This window comes from Eleutherodactylus coqui, chromosome 9 (genome assembly GCF_035609145.1).
Source record: "Eleutherodactylus coqui strain aEleCoq1 chromosome 9, aEleCoq1.hap1, whole genome shotgun sequence".
NCBI classification, from domain to species: domain Eukaryota; kingdom Metazoa; phylum Chordata; class Amphibia; order Anura; family Eleutherodactylidae; genus Eleutherodactylus; species Eleutherodactylus coqui.
The window spans coordinates 98,121,616-98,144,842 of record NC_089845.1 but is presented as its reverse complement, the minus strand read 5'-3'; the positions used below and the strand labels follow the sequence as shown (position 1 = coordinate 98,144,842).

At 41.8% G+C, this 23,227-nt stretch overlaps 1 protein-coding gene across 1 annotated transcript in view; it reads left to right on the top strand.

Moving 5' to 3' along the window:
* ZFPM2 (zinc finger protein, FOG family member 2) overlaps window positions 1-23,227 on the top strand; it is a 421,708-nt gene that overhangs the window by 175,748 nt on the left and 222,733 nt on the right. Inside the window, exon 4 of the mRNA XM_066578089.1 lies at window positions 13,526-13,650. Coding sequence (XP_066434186.1) covers window positions 13,526-13,650 — 125 coding nt within the window. The remainder of the gene's footprint in view (window positions 1-13,525; window positions 13,651-23,227) is intronic.

Here is a 23,227-nt window from a genome sequence, read left to right as displayed (position 1 = left end):
TTCAATCAGAGAGCATTAAAGGGGTTGTCTCGCGAAAGCAAGTGGGTCTATACACTTCTGTATGGCCATATTAATGCACTTTGTAATATACATCGTGCATTAAATATGAGCCATACAGAAGTTATTCACTTACCTGCTCCGTTGCTAGCGTCCCCGTTGCCATGGTTCCGTCTAACTTCGGTGTCTTCTTGCTTTTTTAGACGCGCTTGCGCAGATGCATCTTCTCCCTTCGGCTGGTCTTGGAAGCATCGGCGTTTTGGCTCCGCCCCCTTGTACGCATCATCGCGTAGCTCCGCCCCATGACGTGTGCCGGTTCCAGCCTCCTGATTGGCTGGAATCGGCACATGACGGGGGCGGAGCTACGCGATGATGCGTACAAGGGGGCGGAGCCAAAACGCCGATGCTTCCAAGGGCAGCCGAAGGGAGAAGATGCATCTGCGCAAGCGCGTCTAAAAAAGCAAGAAGACACCGAAGTTAGACGGAACCATGGCAACGGGGACGCTAGCAACGGAGCAGGTAAGTGAATAACTTCTGTATGGCTCATATTTAATGCACGATGTATATTACAAAGTGCATTAATATGGCCATACAGAAGTGTATAACCCCACTTGCTTCCGCGAGACAACCCCTTTAAATACAACTTAGTGCAACATAGAAGTCGCAAGTTCGAGCTCAAAAATGTAAATATGTAACTTTATAAATTACAATTTATTTTTTTCTGTTCTATTATGTCATTTATTATGCAGGGTGTAATCAAAAAGATGGATCCAGCGCTATATCTCAATACTGGTGTCTCATATTGAAACAACAATAGCGTAGTTGAATAGGATGGCATGGATGCTCTACACAATGGTACGGCCCACATGTCCCTGGGGGTCCTGAAACATAGTAACATAGTCAGCCTAAAAAAGACATATGTTCATCCTATTATTCCCCCGCCCCAATGTTGATTCCTCCCCCAGCGCTTCGCTGTTCACTAACACGGTCCTATAATGATAAGGTTAGTCCTGGACTGCACTGTAGAATGGCTCCATTCATGTATGGTAGCAGAGGAATCCCACTTCCAGTACGCTTTCCTTACTTCAGTCATAACAGTGGTCAGACGGGACTTAGAGAGATGCGGAAAGTGGATTTTTGCTTCTCACATGCTACTCTTCAACTTTGCAATGCAGTTTTACTCTCTATTTCTTACACGGCCCCAAACACAAAATTGAAATCCATGTTCCAGGGCCCCCAGAGACCCATGTGCCATACCATGGTATAGCGCATCCATGCCTTCCTATTTAATCAAGAACACTATTGTTATTTCAATATTGTACACCAGTGTTAAGATATGGTGCTAGATCAGTCTTTTTGACTACACCCTGTATATTGGGAAGGATTCATGATTGTTAGATTTCGTATTGATACACCTTACCTGGTAGACTTGATATGTAGAGAACATATAAGCCTAAAGCTTTTAGGTGCATGAAAAGTATATAACACACAGTCATTGGGGCTCATGCAACCATAGCAGTTCCACACTGATACACTAATACTTTATTTGGTTCTATAAATTTCAACTTGGCTTCCCGATTTTCTGAGTAGCTTTTGAAGTCTAAATTATGAAACTGGAAAATCCCATTGATAAATGTTAAATACTTCGACTGATCCCCTCAGAGTGTATGGGCACCTACCTGAATTTTAACTATAAATGTAACAACTTTCCTAATCCATTGACTGAAGGTCTGATGTCTTGGTTTAACACCGAGGGTATAGCTAGACGACTAGACAAAACAGCTCTGGAGACCAATGTTGAGGCCAAGTAGTGAAAAACACTTTTTGACAATAGACAATTCCACTATATATGCAGACAAAAGGCATTGTATATAATACAAATTATTGATGTAGTGGCACCAAGGATTCCTATTGAATTCAATGGAAACAATGTCTGCAATACCAACTAAGGCCACTGCAATGCTTCCCGCTCAGTACACTCCTTTTCCACAAAGCCACATCCCTTTTTTTTCCTTAAAGAAAAGGGTCATCATAAGTGAGGTGCAAAGCATATAGGATAATTTTCTAATGCAATTTTCTCTAAAACCACCTGGCAAATTTTCACGGGTAAATCTGCCTCATTGTATCAATAATGCAGTCTGATAACGGATTGCTCATCCAATTGGATAGAAATCTTACTCTCCATGCCCGGAATCGGTCTCCTTGACAGACATTTTCCTAAAAAATGTTCACTTTTAATACATTGAACTAAAAAATCCAGCGTCCTCAGATTTCGTAGCGCTCAGATGCCTTATCGCAACGACTTGTTTATTTCTCTATACATTCCATGCTTTAAATTTTCTTTAGTATTTGTGTATCTGTTGACTATCTGCTCGAAAGTTTGTAGTTCTTAATCCATTTAAAGAGAGGCCGCTTGTAAATCCACAGGTAGAGATAAGGAGTCACTGTTTGACGGAGTCTGAACCCTTTTCAAATGAAAAATGTCACTGACAGAAGGGAAAACTGAATTATATTTTATAAAGGTTTTCAGAGATTTCCACGATTCTTGTCCTATCAGATAAATGTGTCATGTCCACAGACCTTGTAAGGTTTTTTTTCTTTTTTCTTAGGAAAAGCATCAGTTTGAATCTCGGTGCCGCATGGGATGAAAGAGTTTTTTTTTTCCCATAGAAGTTGGTAACTCGAATACAAGAGGAAAGGAAATAAACAAGATTTCTTTTTGGAGTTTAATCTATTTATTATTTACTGTTTCCAATGCATTTTTTTTTGCCTCTTGCGCGAGTCAACATTTATATGAAATGTATTCGGGATAAGTTAGTTTGTAAGGAGACGGAGATAGTAGAGTATGCCGCCTTTTATCGGGAAACATTGTGCCATCTTTCTATATGGAATAGATTCAGATCTTACAATGAGCGATTCTTAGCGTGAATCTTCCTGTTTATTATTTTAGGCTGTAATTTGACTTTCTGCTTTCGAGTGGATGTTGACATTTATTTATGTATTTATTTATATCCTCTTGCTTATATAGCACCAACGTAATCCAAAACGCTGCACCCGTAATGAATTCACAGGCATCAGCCCATATCGTCAAGGGGCTCACAATCTCACGGATGTCTTGTGTTTTTTGGACCGTAGGAGGAATCAAGAAAACCCAGAGGAAACTCAATAAAAATATTGGGCAGCCTACTGACAAATAATCTGATGGTTCAAGAGGGGCCACTTTGCCAGATTCAAACTTAGGACCCCAGTAGAACACAGTAACAAGGCTAGCTATTACTGCCTTTAACATATATACGGATATCAAAAAGCTGGATTTCCTCACCCCAAAAGTTGGTTTGACTTTCTGAATATGACCTCTTTAAATGACTGTTATTTACAGTAAAATTACGGGTATGACATTTGAGGATACAACTGATAGAGTAGGGGGTCATTAGAGTTTAGGAGGTACAACATGAAGATACAAGAGATATATTAGGGAATTTTTATACGTTAGTAGGGGGCATTAAGGTTTATGAGGTGTGACATGACTATGTGAGAGTATAAGAGATATAGTAGGGGTCACTAGGGTTTAGGAAGTATGATATGACATGTGAGGATACAAGAGATAGTAGGGGGTCATTAGGGTTTAGGAGGCATATCATTTAAAGATGCAAGAAAATAGTAGGCAAGTATTAGAGTTTAGTAGGAGTGATTGGGGTTTAGGAGGGTTTGGGACATGTGAAGGGATAAGAAATATAGTAGGGGGTGATTATGATTTAGTTGGGGTCCTTAAGGTACAAGAGATATGACAAGACATGAGAGAGTAAAAGAGATATAGAAAAGGGTCATTAGAGTTTAGGAATTAGGATGTTTGACACGTAAAGGTGCAAGAAATATAGTAGGGAATCATTAGGGTTAGTAGGGGTCCTTAGGGTTTAGGAAGTATGACATGTGAGGGTATAAGAAATATAGTAGGGGGTCATTACAGTTTAGTAGGGGTGATTAGGTAATTATAGCAGTGGGCCCTTAGAGTTTAGGAAGTATAGCATGAAATGTGAGGGTACCAGAGATATAGTAGGCAATCATTAGGGTTCAGTAGAGGTCATTAGGGTTTAGGACGTATGACATGACTGATACCAGAGATGTAGTATAGGGTCCTCAGAGTTTAGTAGGTGTGATATAAACAGATATAGTAGGGGATCATTAGGGTTTAGGAGGTATGACATGACATGACAGTTACCAGAGATGTAATATAGGGTCCACAGAGTTTAGGAGGTATGATGTAAACAGATATAGTAGGGGATCATTAGGGTTTAGTTGGTCTTATTAGAGTTTAGGAGCTACTATATGACGTGTGGGTACAAGAGACATAGAAGGGAGTGAAATGGTGCAAGTTAGGTTAATGAAGTGGGTCAATCCTTTGTTGGTACACTACATATACCCAGTCATTAAACCTGCTATGTTGCCTCTATATGTCTAATATTTTCTTGACACAATGCCCCCTTGCTCATGTAGGTAAGTTCGCTTTGGCACTTGATGTCTGAAATGCCTTTTTATCATATTCAGTGGTAGAATAGAGTCTAATTAATATCACAAATTACTTAAAGGAGTTTGTTCAGGACTATTAAAAGGCTTTTCCAGAAACAGTGCCACATCTGTCCATCTGTCCACAGGCTGTGTCTGGTATTGCAGGGCAGCTCCACTTACTTAAATGAGTTGCAATATTAGACATGGCCCATGTTCAGATGTGGCACTAATTTTGTACTTGGACAAACCTCAAGTAATTTAACATATCAAAAATATTGTTAGGCGCCAGCATAGTAAAATATCCTACACTAATAAAAGTGGATGAATGTATGAGCCACATGTCTGCACTATACACTCAAGTACCGGCATATGGTGCTCTATATTAAACTTTACAATAGAGTTGTTTTGCACCTAGAAGAAAATGGCATGCGATGGGGCCTGCAGTCTCAATGCTGACCCTTTCTTGTACAGTGATGAGTGACCCTGGTAAGACGACGGGGCATATAAACTCTGCCCTCTTCTCACCCCCTATAAATCCAACATTTGTCCAGGGTCACAAGAGTACATTACAGAGCTGGTATCATTAGCGCACTGCCTGCCACTTTAGAAAGCAGTTTATGGTTTGATCTTTTGGCCTAACCTTTCTTTACAGCACTTACAAATGATTTCCTACACGAGGGCATGAATAATATTCTTAGTAGTTCGTATAATGTGTGCATGGCATTATAAGAAGAAGTAGTAAATTTGTGACTAAGAAAGGTAGTTTTTCATGGATAAAAAAGGTAAAAAAGAAAACTCATTCCTTCATGAGAGTAGCACCCCCCCCCCCACCGCCCCGCCATCCTCCACCACGATCAACACCCTGCTGTGTATTAATTGATTGCTCTTATTAGACAAATGGCATCATATCTGCATCTGTAATATTCTGCCCTTCCGTAGGGTACCATAATCAGCTGACAGATCTGCTTAAATCCCTTCCCAATATTTTCCGTACATGTCAGGTGTCATTGTATAGAGTGGGCTTAGGAGCCATACATAGTGGGTGTTGGCTGCCTTTCACAGATGGCACCTGGCCGCAAATACCAGAATAATAGATAACTCTGATTACGGCGGTTAGAAGTGGTATTAAAAAGGACCAACAGAAGAAGAGAGCTTCCTCTGTCACCAGCACGGCTCACCAGCAACAAGATCATGGGCGACCATTGGGGTGTCATGGCAATCTAGGGACTCTTTAAGGCTTTTATGGCTGCCATGTATTGCTGTCTATTAAGGGAGTGTTCTGCCCTTTTTACCACTGTTGTCTATATACTGGATTGGTCATCAGAAGTTGATGGACAGAGGTCTGCCACTTGGGACCCCCATCCATCAGTTGATTGTCTGGCCCGCTGTCAAGTACAGCAGGCCAGATGTTGTCATCAGCAGAGAGGGGAGGAAGTGCCAGCTCTGGCTTCACTCCCAATGAAATCAATGAAAGAGCCGCACTGCTACGTCACTTCCTGCTTCTCGACTGGTGATGACGTCACATGCAGTCCTGACCACCAGAGTAGCTGGAAGTGCTATAGCAGTGCGGCTCTCCATTTGATTTCAATGGGAGTGAAGTCAGTGCCTGAATTTCCTCTCCTGTCTGCTGATGATACATACCCTACCTGCTGCACCTTACAGCAGGCTGGATCATCAGCTGATGGACTGCGGTCCAAAACAGCAGAACCCTGTACATAAACTACTGATGATCTATCCAGATAATAGGTCATCAGTGAAAAAAAGGCAGACAACCCCTTTTAAGCCATGCCTGTGGCAAGGCTTAATAAAATGCCTGCAGAAATGCAATCTACTGCAATATTGTGGAATGTAGTGTATAAGTGATCATACGATCGATAGTTCAAGGCTCTATGAGGCCAAAAACAAGTAAAAATAAAATTAATACAGAGTTTTTAAATTATTGTAACTGTAAAAACTATTAAAAGAAACCCTTTCCCTATACGTTACATAAACAAAATAGTTATCATCATGTCCATAAAAGTGCAGTTTTACTAAAATATTATATTATTTTTCCCACACGGTGAACTCCATCAAAAAAAAAAAATGCAATGCAAGAATTGAGTATTTTTGGGTCACCCTGTTTCCAAGAAAAAAACTGAAAAAAGGCAATCAAAAAGTCATATATACCCCAAATACCAATAAAAATGACCAATTGCTCGAGCGAGCACTGCCTTTAGCGAGTACCTGCCCGCTCGAGACAAAAGGTTTGGGTGCTGGCGGCGGGCAGGGAGCTGCGGGGGAGAGCAAGGCGGAATGGGGGGGAGATCTCTCTCTCCCTCCCCCCCCCCCCCCCGCTCCCTCCTGCTGACAGCCGCTACTCACTGCTCCTCCGCGCCGGCATCCGAACCTGCAGTCTCGAGCGGGCAGGTACTCTCTAAAGGCAATGCTCGCTCGAGCAATTGCCCTTAGCGAGTATGCTCGCTCATCTCTAGTAACAAGCCCTTCTCATGTAGCTGTGTCACTGAACAAGCTCTGATCCAGGCGGTCCACCATGTGACAGCTACACAGAATTCCATACTATGTTGCCCAGAAATAAAATCTAGGCAGCATCTATTGGTATTCGTTGCAGTGGTGATCGGGATTGGAGTTGTTCAATAAAGTTCCAGTAACTAGAAATACAACTACTAATCACTATAAGCGCACAAAAAAAATCAAGCAAATGGAGGACAAACAATCATATGAATGTTCTTTTGTCCTCCATATTGGCTCATGTAAAAGGTCCCTTAGTTAATATATAGTGCAGAGATGAGCAATCTGCTTGTGTTCTGCAGAAAGCAGCAAGATAGCTGCCTACCCAAACCAGGACAGCTCAGTGAATAAATACTATACCAGAACCAAGCCAATAAGAGAAATACAGCACCAGCACCAAGCTCATAGCATTAAACATAGCCGCAAAATTAAGCTCATAACATAACTACAGTACCAGAACCAACCCTAGTGTATAAATACAGCACCAGAGCCAACCTCAGTACATACATACAATATCAGAATGTAGCTTATAACATAAATACAACAGCAGAACTAAGCAATTGTGTTACAGAGGTGCCAATAGTGGTGCCTCGGAACATCAAAGAGGAGAAGATAGAGCCAGGAGGAGGATGATTCAGGTAGCTCCACAAGATGTTGCCACAGGGAGGAAGAGGGTCATCTGGCCAGGCCGAGGGCAGCCATCTCCAGCCTACATCCACCTGGTGTTCCCCCTACAAGCTGGTGGCCGACACCCTGTGCGACTGCACAGGCCACACGTAGCTAAGGCCAGCCATATACAGTAAATCTGAACCCACCTGAAGTGTATTATAGTGGGTGGTGAGGAGCTCATGACCTTTACTGCTTGAAGGGGCTTCCTTCACTCCACCCCTACTGGGACCATGAATTTACAAAGCTCTTTGGTGTATTTTTTATATACAGAATACACACACACACACACACACACATATATATATATATATATATATATATATATATATATATATATATATTTTTTTTTTTTTATTTTTTTTTTTGCATTTTATGAGAAGGAAATTGAATTCAGTAGCTTATTTTCCTTCCACTTCCACTAGAATGACACAGTGACCTTGTATGATCAGGCATTGACCTTGCTAGATGAAGATCAGAGAACAAGCTACATTAGTTCTGTGTATTTGACTTCAGAATGCTGAGACAGTGCAGAGATCTGAATCTCAACTCCGCAGGATTTGGAAGTTGCACTTAAAAATAAACCGTCTGCCTTTTATAAAGAGACAGTGACAGCAATTCAAGCTGGCAAATCCGTATCCAGATGAATATGTCTATGCCAGCTTCACTACATAGCACTTATGTGACAGCCGGTGCATACTCCTTCTTCAGATGGACAAATGGAGGTTCTGATGAAATTAGAAAGGGAACAGTCCCTAATTTAAAAAAATTGCAAATCAATAAGCGGTCCTATTACAGTATATCACATGCCTAGTTATATCTGCTGGAGTGACAACTAATAGCACTGATATTACAGACTCCACTAGGTTGTCACGCAGCTTTCCTGCAGTCTAGAATGGCAATTCTGCAACATTCTGCAGCTATATGGGATAAGTTAATGAACTGCTACTTAATTACTCTGATATGTTGTTCAGGAGCAATAGTGTCTCCTTTTCAGTGCCTATGGGCTCTCTTTAAAAATTTTGAAACCTCTTGCATTGCCAAGAAACTCAGTAACTAAGAGCTGGGTAGGAGAAGGGGAGAGGGAGGGAAAGAAAGGGGATGGTACTGCAGTCTCACGAACATAGCCTCTATGTACCACTCATGCTGTGAGAGGGGAGAGGGAGCAGCAAGGGTGAAATACTGATTTCTCAGAACATATAGCACAACTCTAAAGCTCTATATGAGGAGAGGACTAGAGGAAAGCACTCATAAATGTACAGGTTACACCACAATATTTCTGGCTGCACTAAATCCAGGGCTGGCACTAGGTTAGAGGGCAACCTGTGCAGAATTTTTTTTTCTTGCCCCATCACTATCATAAAAAAAAATGACGTATATTGTTCAGATTAGCAGTCTGTATATATTCTGTCTGTGCATAAAAAAGCAAGATAGTAGTGCACCCATTCCAGAACAGCTCAGTGAATAAATACTGTACAAGAACCAAGCTCGTAACATAAATACAGCACCAGAACCAGGCTCAGTACATAAATACAGTACTAGAACCAAACTTTGTGCATATATAATATCAAAACCCACTTCATATTCAGCACCTTGCAATATCAGTGAGGAGGAGACAGAGCCAGTTCGCATGTTCTATCTTTTGCAGGTGCGGTTATTTAGCGCCTCTAAAAAACGGACATGTGACCACTTTCATTGGAAAGCATTGGTTCTAATAGAGCAGATTTTTAAGCGCGCCTAATCATGTGCTAAATTCACTTATCCTTTCTTTAGCTCTGAAGCCACAAATACTGGGGATAATTTCATCTAACTCTCCTGCCTGTATGTATCCCAACTATCAGGAAAGTCAGTGAAACAAATGGGAGTGAGAAACGGCATGCAGATGGTGTCCTGGTTGGAATCCTTATGTTATTTATACTTTATTTATGGAGACCTAATATTCCGGACTGAGGAATAGAGTAATGTAGTCATGCAGGTATTCTGTCTCGTGGGTTTTTTCATATTTTCTCATTTATGGAAGTTGGGTTTTTGATAATGTAGAGTTAGAAAAAAAAACATATGAGTTATACGACATGAGAAATCACCAAATATACAGCATTGAGTGTTTGAGGTTTAAGGAAACAGACAAAGGTATTTTTCATTATTAGTGAAAATTCAAAGAAAAAGTTTATCATCTGAATAGTTTAACCCCTTAGTGACCTGCCTATTTTTGCCTTAAAGATCAAGCAATTTTCAATTGGGTGAGTGAGAGCTGCCTCTGATTGGTGAGCTTGTGACCAATCAGAGGCAGCCCATTCAGCAGGTGGGGACCTTAAATCCCCGCCTACTGAATACTACACAGAGCAGTTCAGGAGAACTGCCGGCCGGCCGCGGCTGAACTCCGGCTGCAGGGACAAGGTGAGTATATATATATTTTTTATTTTTACACATTTTTGGATGGTTTTCAAGGAAGGGCTTATATGTTTAAGCCCTTCCCAAAAATTCATCCTGCGCTCGCCGGCAGCCCATTGCTTTCAATGGAGCCGGCTGTATTGCCGGCTCCATAGAATTTTAAAGGGCGGACAGCGCTCCTGTGATCGGGCCCATTTAGCCGAAAACGCTGCTAGCTGCAGATTTTTTTGTGAATCGTCGGCCCCGGTCACGCGATTTGCGGATGCGCATCCGTCATGCGATCTGCAAATCACGGCAAAAAACGGTCGTCTGACCGAGGCCTTAAGGTAATATTTATTTATTAACTCCCAGCTCAAGCTGGGTACTCATTTTACCTACCTCAGAAGGATGGAAGGCTGAGTCAACCTTGAGCCGGCTACCTGCAACCTTCAGGTCATGAGCTAGAGCTTCGGACTGCATACTGCTGCCTTAACACTCTGCGCCACACGAGTCTCCCATTACCCTAATGATATACAGTACACTATAGTGTTACTGTAAGTGACTCCAAACAGGGGTGTAGCTATAGGGGGTGCACAGGTAACAGTCACACCTGGGCACTGATCATGAGATTCAAAGTCCCCTCTACCACATTAGAGCACAATAGGATTATACATGGCACAAGGTAGGTGGTGGCGTTGTGGCAATTTTTGTACTAAGGCCCACGAGTTCACCTTTGCCTCCGAATCTCCACTTTGTTGGAAGAGTCATGTCTGCCTTTTATAGACAATGTCATAAACACAAACCCGACTATGGAGACAGTCACGTAAAAAAAAAAAGAAGTCGTTCAATACGTTGAGTCAGTGGTAAGGAATGTACAGCAAGATGATATTGCTTTTCCACTTGGCATAAGCAGATAATCACAGGGATAATGAGACGAGCGCAGCCATATTGTATAAACTTAATCCTTCCAAATTATAAACTGCCGAGATTCACACATGTAAGTTTGGACATTTCGGTGATCAAATCACATTTGCTTACATGTCCCCACAGCAGAAGCAGACGAGAGTGGAGATAAAATGAGTTTTGAATGATGTCAGCCTCCCTGTTATCAGCGCTCTTGTCTTTTATGATGTGTTTTAATTTGCTTTGTTTCCAGTTGGGCTTTGCCTATGAAGAAGAGGAGACTAGAGATTTCCTGACCTCTAGAGCTGTATACTAATCCAGTAAATATACTACTCTGTGTGTCTCATCTGGATATTTTTTAGGGAGCGTTTTACCATATTCTTTTACACATTTTATAACTATCCTCTTTATTAACGACCTTAAAACCCAGAGGATTTCAGTCCTAAAGGACCAGACACTTTTCCATAATTTTACACGTGGTGATTTTATACCCCTATTTTTTCTTTCCTTGGGCCCCAAAAATTATTTTTTGCTGCATTTAGTTTTTTTTTGGTGACATTTTTTAAATACATTTTTTTCACAGATTTTCCCCCCATTTTTCTGTTTTAGGCCTCAGTCAGACAAGCGTGTTATATGTTCGCAGAAAATTAACGCTCCTAAAAGAGCCAATGGGTTCTTATAAAAGCGTTCATATGCGAGGAATTAGCAGCACAAACCGGCACGCACCTAAAAAAGATAGGACATGCACTATGTTCGGAGCCCGCCGGGCAGGAGTTTCCATTAACTCCTATGGGAGCAGGAGTTAATGGAAACTCCTGTGCTGAGAATAGATTCCCCGCTGCTTACAGCAGGGCATTTAAAAGGTGCTTCTGGACAGAACTCCGGTTAGTCCTCACAGGGATAAGGGGGTTCGAGGAAGGTTCCGGTAATCCCAGTGAGGACTAACAGGATCTTACAACGGGAATTTTAAAAGGTGCTTCTAGGCAGCACTTTTTAAATGTCCTGCTCTAAGCAGCAGGGTAGTCCTTCTGCCCCCCTGCTGGGCAATTCCACAGCAGTGGGGGGCAGTAGGGGAAATTCCTCTCTCCCCAGGGAAATTCCCTATAGAGGGGATAGAGAGGGGTGTGTGGTTTCAGGGCTTTCCCCCGGGCTTCCCCCAACAGCATGAGAGGAGGGGCGGGGCTATAGTTATCCGCCTCCTAGCCACTATTCTGTATAAGAATCCTCATAGCAAACCATGGAGGGATGTGGCTAGGATTTGAGCTAGAGGGGGGCACATGTGATGTGCATATGAAACATTGCCCATTCGCCTGTTTTGAGCTCATGCAAGTGGCGCGCAAAAAAACACACTCGTCTGACCTTGACCTTATTAGGATAATGTGTACAAGATGTAAAAAATATACTTTTTTTATTTTATCTATGTCTGTGACTTCACTTCTCTTGGGGACACTGTCATTTCACACTGTCATTTTTTATTTATATCTATCTATTTGAATTTTACAGACATGTAACAAGCTTAATAGACAGCCGGTCAAAGTACAATATACTGCAATGCTGAAGGATTGCAGTATATTGCACGTTTTCAAGTTCAAGTCCTCTATGTGGTCTAAAGAAAAAAATAAGTAAAAAAAAAGTTTTTTCTTAAATTTATTAAACTGTTCTGTTTAACATAAAAAAGAACAACATCAAAGAAACATTTTTGGTATCACTGTGGCAGAAAAAGTCCGATCTATTAAAATGTGTATTATTTTTCCTGCATGGTGAACACCATCAGAAAAAAAAACTATGCCAGAATTGCACTTTTTTTGATCAGGTCCAAGAACATATGTATTAAAATGTGACCAAAAAGTCATATGCATCCCTAAATCATACCAACAAAAACTATAGCTCATCCAACAAAAACAAGGTCTCACATAGCTCCATCGGTGGAAACATCAAAAAGTTGCAGGTGTGCAACTAAGGTGAGCAAAAAAACAAAAACCACAAAATGGTTGTCTCCAAGGGGTTAATATATAAATAACACTCTTATGAAATTAATGTTCAAATTCCTATTGGGCATAAGCCTCCAGGCTTCTGTGGTACCCCCCTTCTGCATCAGTGACTGATTGGCCCTATACAACTGCAAAGCCAGCCCTGCCCAGTCTGAGACACTCTGTTTATAGCCGCCCACTGCTCTAACCAGGAGGAACGGCTTGAATGCACTCAGAACTCCGAATTCTCCAATAGGGTATTTGAAGATAGATCTTTATAAGCCAGACGGCCTCTTTAACTCATTTACGATTTTCGGCTCTGCTACAAGGTAGAAAGCCTCTGTTTACCGATTGTCCGTTCACATGGCAGCTCCATGGATGATGTATAATAATGTGAACTGGTTTTTGCAATTAAAATATACAACAGTGTGCACTGTATGTCATGATGCATCTGCAGATACTCGCCTTGACAACCATATTAAAAGACATTCTCATTCCGTTGGCGTCGATAAAATAGGACTTGTAAAACAAACAGAGGGGAGGATGTGGCTGTTGTCAAGGAAAGTGAAAGTGTTCAGCACATGTCTACATTTCTGTGTCTGCAGGAGAGTTGGAAGCTTTCCAGAAGGATGGAGAACGCAGGATTCAGAGCCGACAACAACTTCCAGTTGGAACAACATGGGGGCCCTTTGCTGGCAAGATGGACTTGAACAATGATAACAACATCTTGGTATGTGATTCTTATGATCTGTCAGCACAATATGCATATTAATAATATTTATATACTCATAATATTAATCCTAAGAGATGAATAACAGTAGACGTATTTGTTCAACCTCCACTTCAATGAAAAGGAATGGAGTAATGCAATGTCATATCTATCAGTCACATGACCTTTTTGCAGCTCAGTCCAACACAACAGAATGGGATTGAGATGCAATACTAGACACCACCGCTTTGAAATCAATGGTACTGTGGCTGGCATACAATAAGGAGGCTTCAGCTCTCGCCAGAGTGTGCTACCCATTCGAACAGCTAATTTAGGAGGTTCCAGGAGTCATATCCCCAAGGATCTGATTTTGATGACCTATCCTAAGGATAGGTATCAATATGTAAGTCCTGGAAACCCCCTTACATTTTGCTATGAGCTCCCTCTCTTATGTCTTTATCACTAGTCAATTTTGGGTTGGGGTTTTTCTGGTGGGCTATTTTGAGCCTGGTGCTCCGAGTTGGCTCCAGATTTACATGGGCTCTTGGGCAACAGAGTCACAGTGGCTCCCCTTAGTAATTTATAGGCCTACTCTGCCCCCTTAGTCACTTACAGGCCCCACTGTGCCCCGAGTTATTAATTAGACCCCACTGTAGGGGCCCACTGCAACCTGTAAACTACAACACAATGGAGACTGGAGTTGCCAACGGGGGGACAAGCTGGGAGTAGGGAGAGGTGACTATCAGCTGTTTTGTCATTTTACACCATGATAAACACCTTAGGCTGCCCTTTCATAACTTGTACAAGCACTTTAATAACCGCTCAGGGGCATTTTGGGACCCATAAATGACTTAGAGGGTAGAATGAAGTCTTAATAAGTGCTATGGTGTACTTCGCGCCTATGGGCTTATTTCATAACTCAGACAACGCCTCTAAGACCACCACTGTGCAATAAAATATTTTAAAGACACTCCCCTACTTCATTTTCCTACAGTCTCAGCCTCTTTTGACAGTGATCATTGGAACAACGCAACAAGCGTGACAGAGAAGGCACTGAATGGTGGAGCAGGAAGCCCTTGGCTTCCGGCAGTGCTGCTATCATACTTAATGATATCCATGTCTTTAGGATGTGGAAACTATTAATTTCCAAGAACGAGGACTTGATTCATCCCACCGCTGAGTAGACCTCCCTAGGTTCAGTGGGCCCCTGTACCCTCTCAGGTTTGCCGGGTGCCGACGCTGGCCCAGCTGGCACTGGTTCTGTTTACCGACTATTCCAAAAACAGCCTGTGTTTGCTTATGATAGCTTTACAGAGAATCTATAACTTACCATACTCTATAGTCAGTTCACCGTGCTACTAGGAAATTGCCATAGATTCACAAATTGGAACGGCGTTAGTGCTATGAAACAAAATCAGGCACCCGTCTTACAAGACAGCAGAAGATTTAGAAGACTCCAGAAAATGATTTTATGTTAATATTCCTCACCTCATCTTCTTGCCCGTATCTAGGCCCCTTTCGAATTAGGAATTTTGAGGTGGTGGCACATAAGCATGGGAGATGTTTGATAAGTTAGGGAGAAATTACATAGAGGAGCATAGAGCATATCACTACTGCCTGTGCCGGAAAATAACAGGCTGGATTAAGAGCCCGGCATCACGCTAAGCATTTTCTTGTGAAAATATTAGAATGTAAATTTCTAAATGTGTGGTTCCAACTGGCTGAACTGTTCAATTATGAATATGTGAATGTAGCTACAGTACAATGCACCACTATTACTGACGTCTTAAGCCGTTCCTGACTCTACATCCACATCCGCAGAATATGACAGATGCCGCGTTGTCACTGCGGCCTCATGGTCTGTATATTCAGGCATACATCTGCTATAAGTCCCGGTATTCCTGCGCAAACTCTATATGCTTATTTCCAATATGTTCATTGCAAGTGCTTTATGTTTAACCCCTTTATGATCAGTCCATTTTAGGTCCCCATGACCCAACACTTTTGCAGTCTTTTTGCATTGTCACATTCCAAGAGCCACAACCTTTTTATTTTTATGCCGAGATGGTCTTGTAATGGCGCAATTTTTTGCAGAACAAGTTATATTTTTAATAGCGTCATTTTTGGTTTCATATAATGTATAACTATTATTATTATTATTATTAATAATAATAATAAAAAAGCAGAAATACCGCCATTGGTTTTGGGGTTTGTTCTTACAGTGTTCACCTCCACTATAATTAACAAGATAACATTATTCTCTGGATCAGCACAATTAGAGGGATCCCACATTTATATAGTTTTCTTTTATGTTTTACTACTTTTGCAGACTAGAAACACTTTTTTAAAATACGTATTTTTAGGGACCACTGCATACAAAGGACCATAACATTTTTATTTTTCTGTCGACGAGCTTTGGGAAGATTTATTTTTGCAGAAGACACTGTGATTTTTAATGGTATCATTTTTGGGGGTTCACATGACTATTTCATCACATTTCGTTCTGTTTTTTGTGAGGCGGGAAACGGAAAATTAGGATTTTGGTCAGTTTTTAAAACTATTTTTTCCTACCATTCACCTTAATAATGTGATTTTTTTATTGGGGTTGTTACAAATGTGGCAATACCAATTTTGGGTTTGCTTTTTTTGTTTCCTTTCCTTACATAACAAAGGGTGAGAGTCAAGGGGTTTGAGGGTTTTTTTTACATTTTTAGTAAGCTTTTTTACACTTTTCACTTTTGTCCAATTATAAAACTTGAATGTCATCAGATTTGATTGCTGAGAACAAAACACAACAATACTTCAGCTATGCATTGCACGACCCTATTAGATCCTTTCTCTGATAGGACCTCTTAGGCCATCATAAATATTTGAACTGGAGTTTATAATTAGGCCTCTGACTGCAATAGCAGCCCATCAGAACCTTGCGATTGGATCATAGGGGTTCGATGGGTGACAGAGGGAGCCCTCTTCCTCTATTAGCGGCTTTAGATGCTGTGGTCACACTGACCAATGGCCCACATGGAGCATCTATACGGTGCAGTAAACACTTGAACTGTTCTATCTTTTTATGTAATTCTGGCTGTTGTATGTCAATTTATGTAGGAAGAAATCAGTCTTACTCTTGCATCACTCTTTTTAATTAACCTGTATAGTTTGCAACGGAACACGCTACAATTTTTGCCTATGTATGACACATGGATGTAGAGTATGAATGTACATACATTTAGACACCTATTATTTTGGTTGTGGCAATATCTAGAGTTTGGGACGGTATTGGCAATTCCTTTGGATACACTAAGAGTGGTACATTGAGCATTTGCCACGTTTTGGGATTTATTCTGGGGAAACAAGGCTTCATATTTTTGATTAATTGTTGATTTAAATTAGAATGGTCATGAGTTTTATATTTTATTATTTTTCCATGCCCCTCTTTTGAACCTTGTAAGCAATGCCCTGGAGGACCAGACCTGATGTTTGGGTGCATACGATCATTTATTTGCCTGATCATCGGGCCATATGAATATGCACCCAAACAGCTGATGAACAAGCAAACACTCCTTTATCAGTTGACCATGTCATTTGTGCTGCAGTAAAAATTAATGTTGTTGGCAGCACATGTCCTTATATAAAGGAAGATGCTGATGAAACTGTATGAGGGATGAATAATCGTAGTAGCCTGCACTATAGATGGGCATTGGCTCCTTAGAGGAATAGGCAAGTGATAAAAAGTTGTGTAGGGCCTGGGCGGTTGTCAGGTTTTAAGCCTACCTGTTATGGATAGAAAACAATGATAAACTGTGGAACCAGTGGGGTTCAAACTTGCATTGTGATACTCCGAGACGTTCCTCTGGCCACCGGCCACCTTTTCATGCATAGGTTCCTCAGGACACTTCCACATATTAGCAGACAATGTGAAACAACGTTTTATTAAACTGGGGTGAAATAATCTTAAATGTGCCGTTACAGACCAATATATAATCCTTATTAGGGAACAGAGGTCTTTGTATGAGTGATTTGCAAAGCTTCTCCATCATAATGTAGATTTACTATAAAGTCCTTCTGAAGAAATGCAAGTCCTCGTACGAACAACTGCACAGTCTCTACTTAACTCCACTGGTAACTTTTTGTAATGGAGAGGGTCATCTGAACAGAGACGAGCGGCTGAGAAGCACCAGGATCACTTCCTGCACTAACATATAGCTACACTCGCTTCTTCTTCATGATGTAGAGCCCACACCATGAGAATCTACCCCGTAAGGACAGGGGAGACCCGTTGCTAGGAATCAGCCTGCTGCTCTTTCCTTCACTCTCCTCTTCAACAACTTGGCGGCTTCTCCATTTCTGCTTCACCTGCCATCTAGGTGTCCTCCCCCTCTTAAAGACACATACAATAACAAATGGTTATATAGAAGAACAATATTAATAGGATACAATAACCCTGGGAGGCTGGCAAGCCTGTGGAATCGGTAAGCCAAACCTCCGACTTCTCAACCCCGTCTTAAAAGAGCATTGATCTGTTTGATCAGTACCCCTTATTGGGATTACATGAGTGACTGTAAAAGGACTAGATACACCTCAGTATAATGCACTATATGAGAACCCTATGACTGTGCTTGGCTGCATTCAGTCAAGACTAGATTGGTTGTAGGTGCAGTCTATGTAGCAGACACATATTAGATTACAATATAGTATACAGTAGCACTGACTACGGGACTTCAAGTGTTCCTGATATTCACTCAATACACATATTGCATTCTAGGACTGTTTTTATGGCAGCATAGTATTCAGTTTGAAACCACATCACTGCATAGCATTCGTTCTGCACTTCATCCATTACAGAAGCCATGTGCAGAAAAGATGTATATTACATAGTTGCATAGTTTACAGCCCGGATACAGAAGTGCACACATCTAGATACGTAATACAGTAGTTACAATAAAGATCTTCATTGCAATAACATCCTGATGTGGATTACACGGCAGAGCAGTAGTGCTCTGCAGCCGAGGACATTAGGGATCATGGTGAGTTCATGCTGAGGATTTTAGTCCTGAGTTATCCTACAAGGCTGAGTGGAGTAGCACCTGAAGAATATTGTTGTCTTCTCCCATTAGGGTATTGTTAGCTAGTGGTAGGAGGCTTCCAGCTCCTTGAAAAAGACTGGGGGGCACAAACACCCATTGATTTCACTGGGCACCCTACTAGCTGCAAATAACCATTATCAATGTAGCTTACCCAGTGCAAACTGGTCACTGCACTTCTTCTCCAACCTGGCTCTACAAGTAATCAGAGTTCCTTATTGGAATTTGCTTTGTCTTTAACCTTTAAAGGGGTTTTCCAGGAGTAAACTAAGTCATCAATAGTTGATCGTGGGGGTCCGCCACTTGGGATCCCCTGCGATCAGCGGATTGAAGTGACAGCAGCGCTTGGGTGAGTGCCTCGACCACCGTACATTGTATAGCGACTGTGTGCCTGGTATAGTATGGGTAGCTAAATCCAATTCACTAAGCTGCTCTCAGGCCATGTGATCAATGAACATGGCATCACAAGCCTGAGAAGAGGCCACAGTGCCCACCTTAATGCCGCGGCCTCCTCAATCAGCTGGGGTCCCGAGTTGCGGACCCTGACAGTCCCCTATTCAGTCCCAATAAATGTCTTTAACTTGAACTTCCAATGTTGTCCAAAATGCTGATGCAGCTCCTGCTCCTAAACAAAGCGAAGCAACAAAAGTACTGATCAAAATTGGCATTCATGTGTTGGCTGAAGCCGAGACTCAGATTGAGAAAACAATGAGAGAAGAATAATATCCTTGACCACAGTTGCAATCTTGACTTTCTTAAAGGGAATTTATCACCTACATGTTTTGTACTAATTAAAACCAGACATTGAAATATTTTCCATTTTTCTAATCTGCTTTTATTTTCTGATTGTAGATTTTTTTAAATCTATTGTCTGTACATGATTATATGGGCAGCAATAATGCCTGAGCTGTAGTTAATAACATTAAAAGATATGCCTTACAGTAGAAATCATAGGCCATAGACACAATTAACACGAGCTGACCCATTGATTTCTATGAGAGAGTGCTGTGGGCATGTTTTCTATCACATGCAGGGAAGGAGAGGAGGTGAGCTGGGACCATCACTTACTGTGAATGGTGGATCCAGTGTTATATATATGGAGGTATCACTGTCATTGTATTCTTACCTGTGATGATATGAGACTGCTGAAAGGGTTTCTCGACAAAACCGGAAGTATCCCACAACACAAACAGGTCTGTAGCCTCCTGTCTGCACAGCACAGCACAGTTGGATGCAGTAGTGGGACAGTCTGAGGCTGCCTAAAGTTTAAGTCAAGCTTGTCCAAATATACACTCTTATAATGTTTGTGTTTAAAGCAGCTCTCCATTTTCAGGACAAAGTTCTGTTCCCGGACAGGAGGGAGCGAAGGGTATATTACCTGCATTTGTTCTCTGCCACTCCTCCGATCCATCAGTTCATGGCCCCGTTTTTAGCTATCCAAGATGCTTGTAGCATTTTTCTGAATACCCAATGCGCACTGAACAATGCTCTCTCATTGGACTTGGCTGAGCACATGACAATCTTTGGCCAATCAGAGAACAGTTATAGTGCGTTGGTAGTCTAAGACCACCAATGCACTGTGGGGATTAGGTAGTCTGAAGATTACGTTGGTCATCTTGGACAACTGAAAACAGGACCTGGAACCAAAAGATTGGAGGGATGGCAGAGAAGAATAACTGCAGGTAATGTACCCTCTTCCCAGTCTAGTTCTGAGTAAAAAATTTGTCCCAAAACCTTAGGGTTGTTTTTATGACCAGCACATAACTGGTGGAATATATTTAATTTGCACCTAGTGCACCATCTCAAAAGCCTAGTGACTCTACCAAACGATTTGCCATGTTTAGCAGCTTCTTTATATACTAATCCTCGCTGTGAATCGAGTAAGTTGAAACGACTTTTCAGATGTGAGACCTTTTAACAAAGGACATTTAGAAGGTTCTTGGTAAGAAAAGCTCCTTACCCTGAGCTGTTAGATGCCACAGATAGTACTGACTTTAGAAAGGATTCTGGAGGCTGCTGATAATGAGTATGGAAGCTTGTCCAATACACATCAAGACCATGGACTTTCAAGATATTTCGCTGAACTACTGCCTAATATTTAGGAGTAGCAAAACCATTTATGTTCCTACATTAAAATTGTCCAAGAATATTACATTGCTTAGGATATGATGTTACGTGGAAAATTTAAATACCATGTTACAAATGCAATAGACTCAAGTATCAGTCTTGTGAGTTCAAAAAGGTGCAAATACATCATAAAATGGAGAGATTTACTAGGCAAAATTGACCCAACTCTTGCCACAAATTGTGCAAAAACGTGGACTACACGGTGTAATGCCATTCATGGTCTGTGCACATGGCTTTTATGGGAGTAAAACGCCCCTGCCGTCAGGCACACAGGGAACCGCAGGATTTAGGATAGGCCTACAGATACTCATTGAAGACCATTTTGCCTCTTGCCAGAATCCAGGGGTGACTCTGTTCTAATCCTCTCCACCACCAATATCCCATATGTTTGGAAGACACCAGGTCCTCTCTGTGTCTCTGCAAGAAATACATGGGGTGGTGTAAAATATTAGTCGGCTGCCACTGATAACTCAACTTTTATTGTCCCAAACACCAAACCGATAGAGAAATTCAGCTGGTCTAATGACGGATGCATGTACAGGGCTGGGCTCCTCTCAGTCCCTGTTTTTTGGCCTGGTAAGACAATCTCTAGGCTCCCATTCTGTGCCACATCACACAGCAATTTTGGAAGAGGAAGCAATAACCAGCCAGAGATATTAATACAAAATGGCTCAAAGTTCACTAGAACAGGAACCTTTTTACAGAACAACTCTATGTTCCAGGTCATAGAGGGAATGTCCCAAGCGGCAGATCCCACTGTATGAAATTGATATGCCCTAATAGGGCATATATATATATATATATATATATATATATATATATATATATATATATATATATATATATATAGGGGTTGTCTTCTAGGGACATCCTCTTTAATATTAATTCCATATAATAATGATACTATCTGTTGTTTTTCTTCATATGGACATACAGAGGTTGTGGTCACACTTAGACCCTAGAGCCTTAGGGGACCCAAAAAGTCAACTGTATGTACTATTTTAGGGCCTCGTTAAAGATTTTACATAATCTCACCTAATCTCAGGTCATCAATAATTGATTGCAACCGGGGAATTCCCAGCCATCAGCTGATTGTCCGGCTTCCTGATAGTGCAGCAGGGTCTGATGTCATCATTGGGGTTGGAGCAGGAAGTTTCAGAAGTGGCTTCATACCTATTGATATCTGTTAACTTCATTTCACACAAGAACTCAGACAGAACACGGAAAACTGTGAACTGAACTTATGGACAGACATAACACACACACAGAGTAGTGGCCCAAACGACACACATACCTCCCACCTGAAACGTGTACATTCTGTTACATCATTCACACTCACAAACTGGTGAAACTCCATCAGAACTCGGAAACAGCGCATATAACTCACGGACAGACAAACACCCAAAACACGACTAAGCACGCATAAACAGATGTAAATAGATACAATACGAAGTATTGGTTTGTATTTTGGCCAAGATACTTTAGCCCGCAAGCCCACTTCAAGTGTCCTCGTTTTATCTTGGGTCTCTTCTCTAACGAGACAACTTCCACATGAAACCTGCCTGCATGCAAAGCAGTTGTCCTGACAAGGACCGCCCTGCGCTGGAACCTAGGGACCTAACTAGACCTAGATGACAAACGAAACACAGCAGGACTGAGCACAGCTCACACCGACACACCAACAATTTCCATATAACACAGTATGCCATGCACCCTGAACAGGACTGTTCACACCACACGTCTGGCACCCTGCACAGACATGCGGGAACACAACACTGTTCAAACTGAAAACGCTGAACAAACAAAGAAAAGCCTAGCAGCCTCTAGCAGAGGAGCTGGTATATATTATCAGTAGACTGGTGGTGATTGGCTGACTGGAGAAATCCACACATAGCCAGCTCAATCAAACCCCACCAGTGTGACTGCACTGCTGGAAACCCAAGTAGAACAACAGATCCCAGCAGCATATCCTAACAGGACCTCCCCCTTAAAGAGGGGCCTCCAGAGACACATGCACCTGACACACAGGGGTCTGAGACCCGAGAGACTGGCTGGCTGGAGAAATCCACACACACCTAGCTCCATTAACCCCCACCTGTGGGGGGCTGCGCTGTGCTGGAACCACCTATTAGACTCCCTTGTCTGCACTGGGGTCGGAACAGGAAGATCAATAGGAGTGAAACGCTCCTGCTCCGACACCAATGATGATGTCCATCTCTGCTGCATTGACAGCGAGACGAATCAGCTGCTCGGTTAGGATCCTGAGCAGCGGATCCCCAGCAATCAACTATTGATGAACTATCCTGAGGACAGGTCACCAATAGCAGTTTCCTGGAATACCCTTTTAAGGCTTTACTCACACAAGCATGTCCGATTTTAATGCGTGAAAA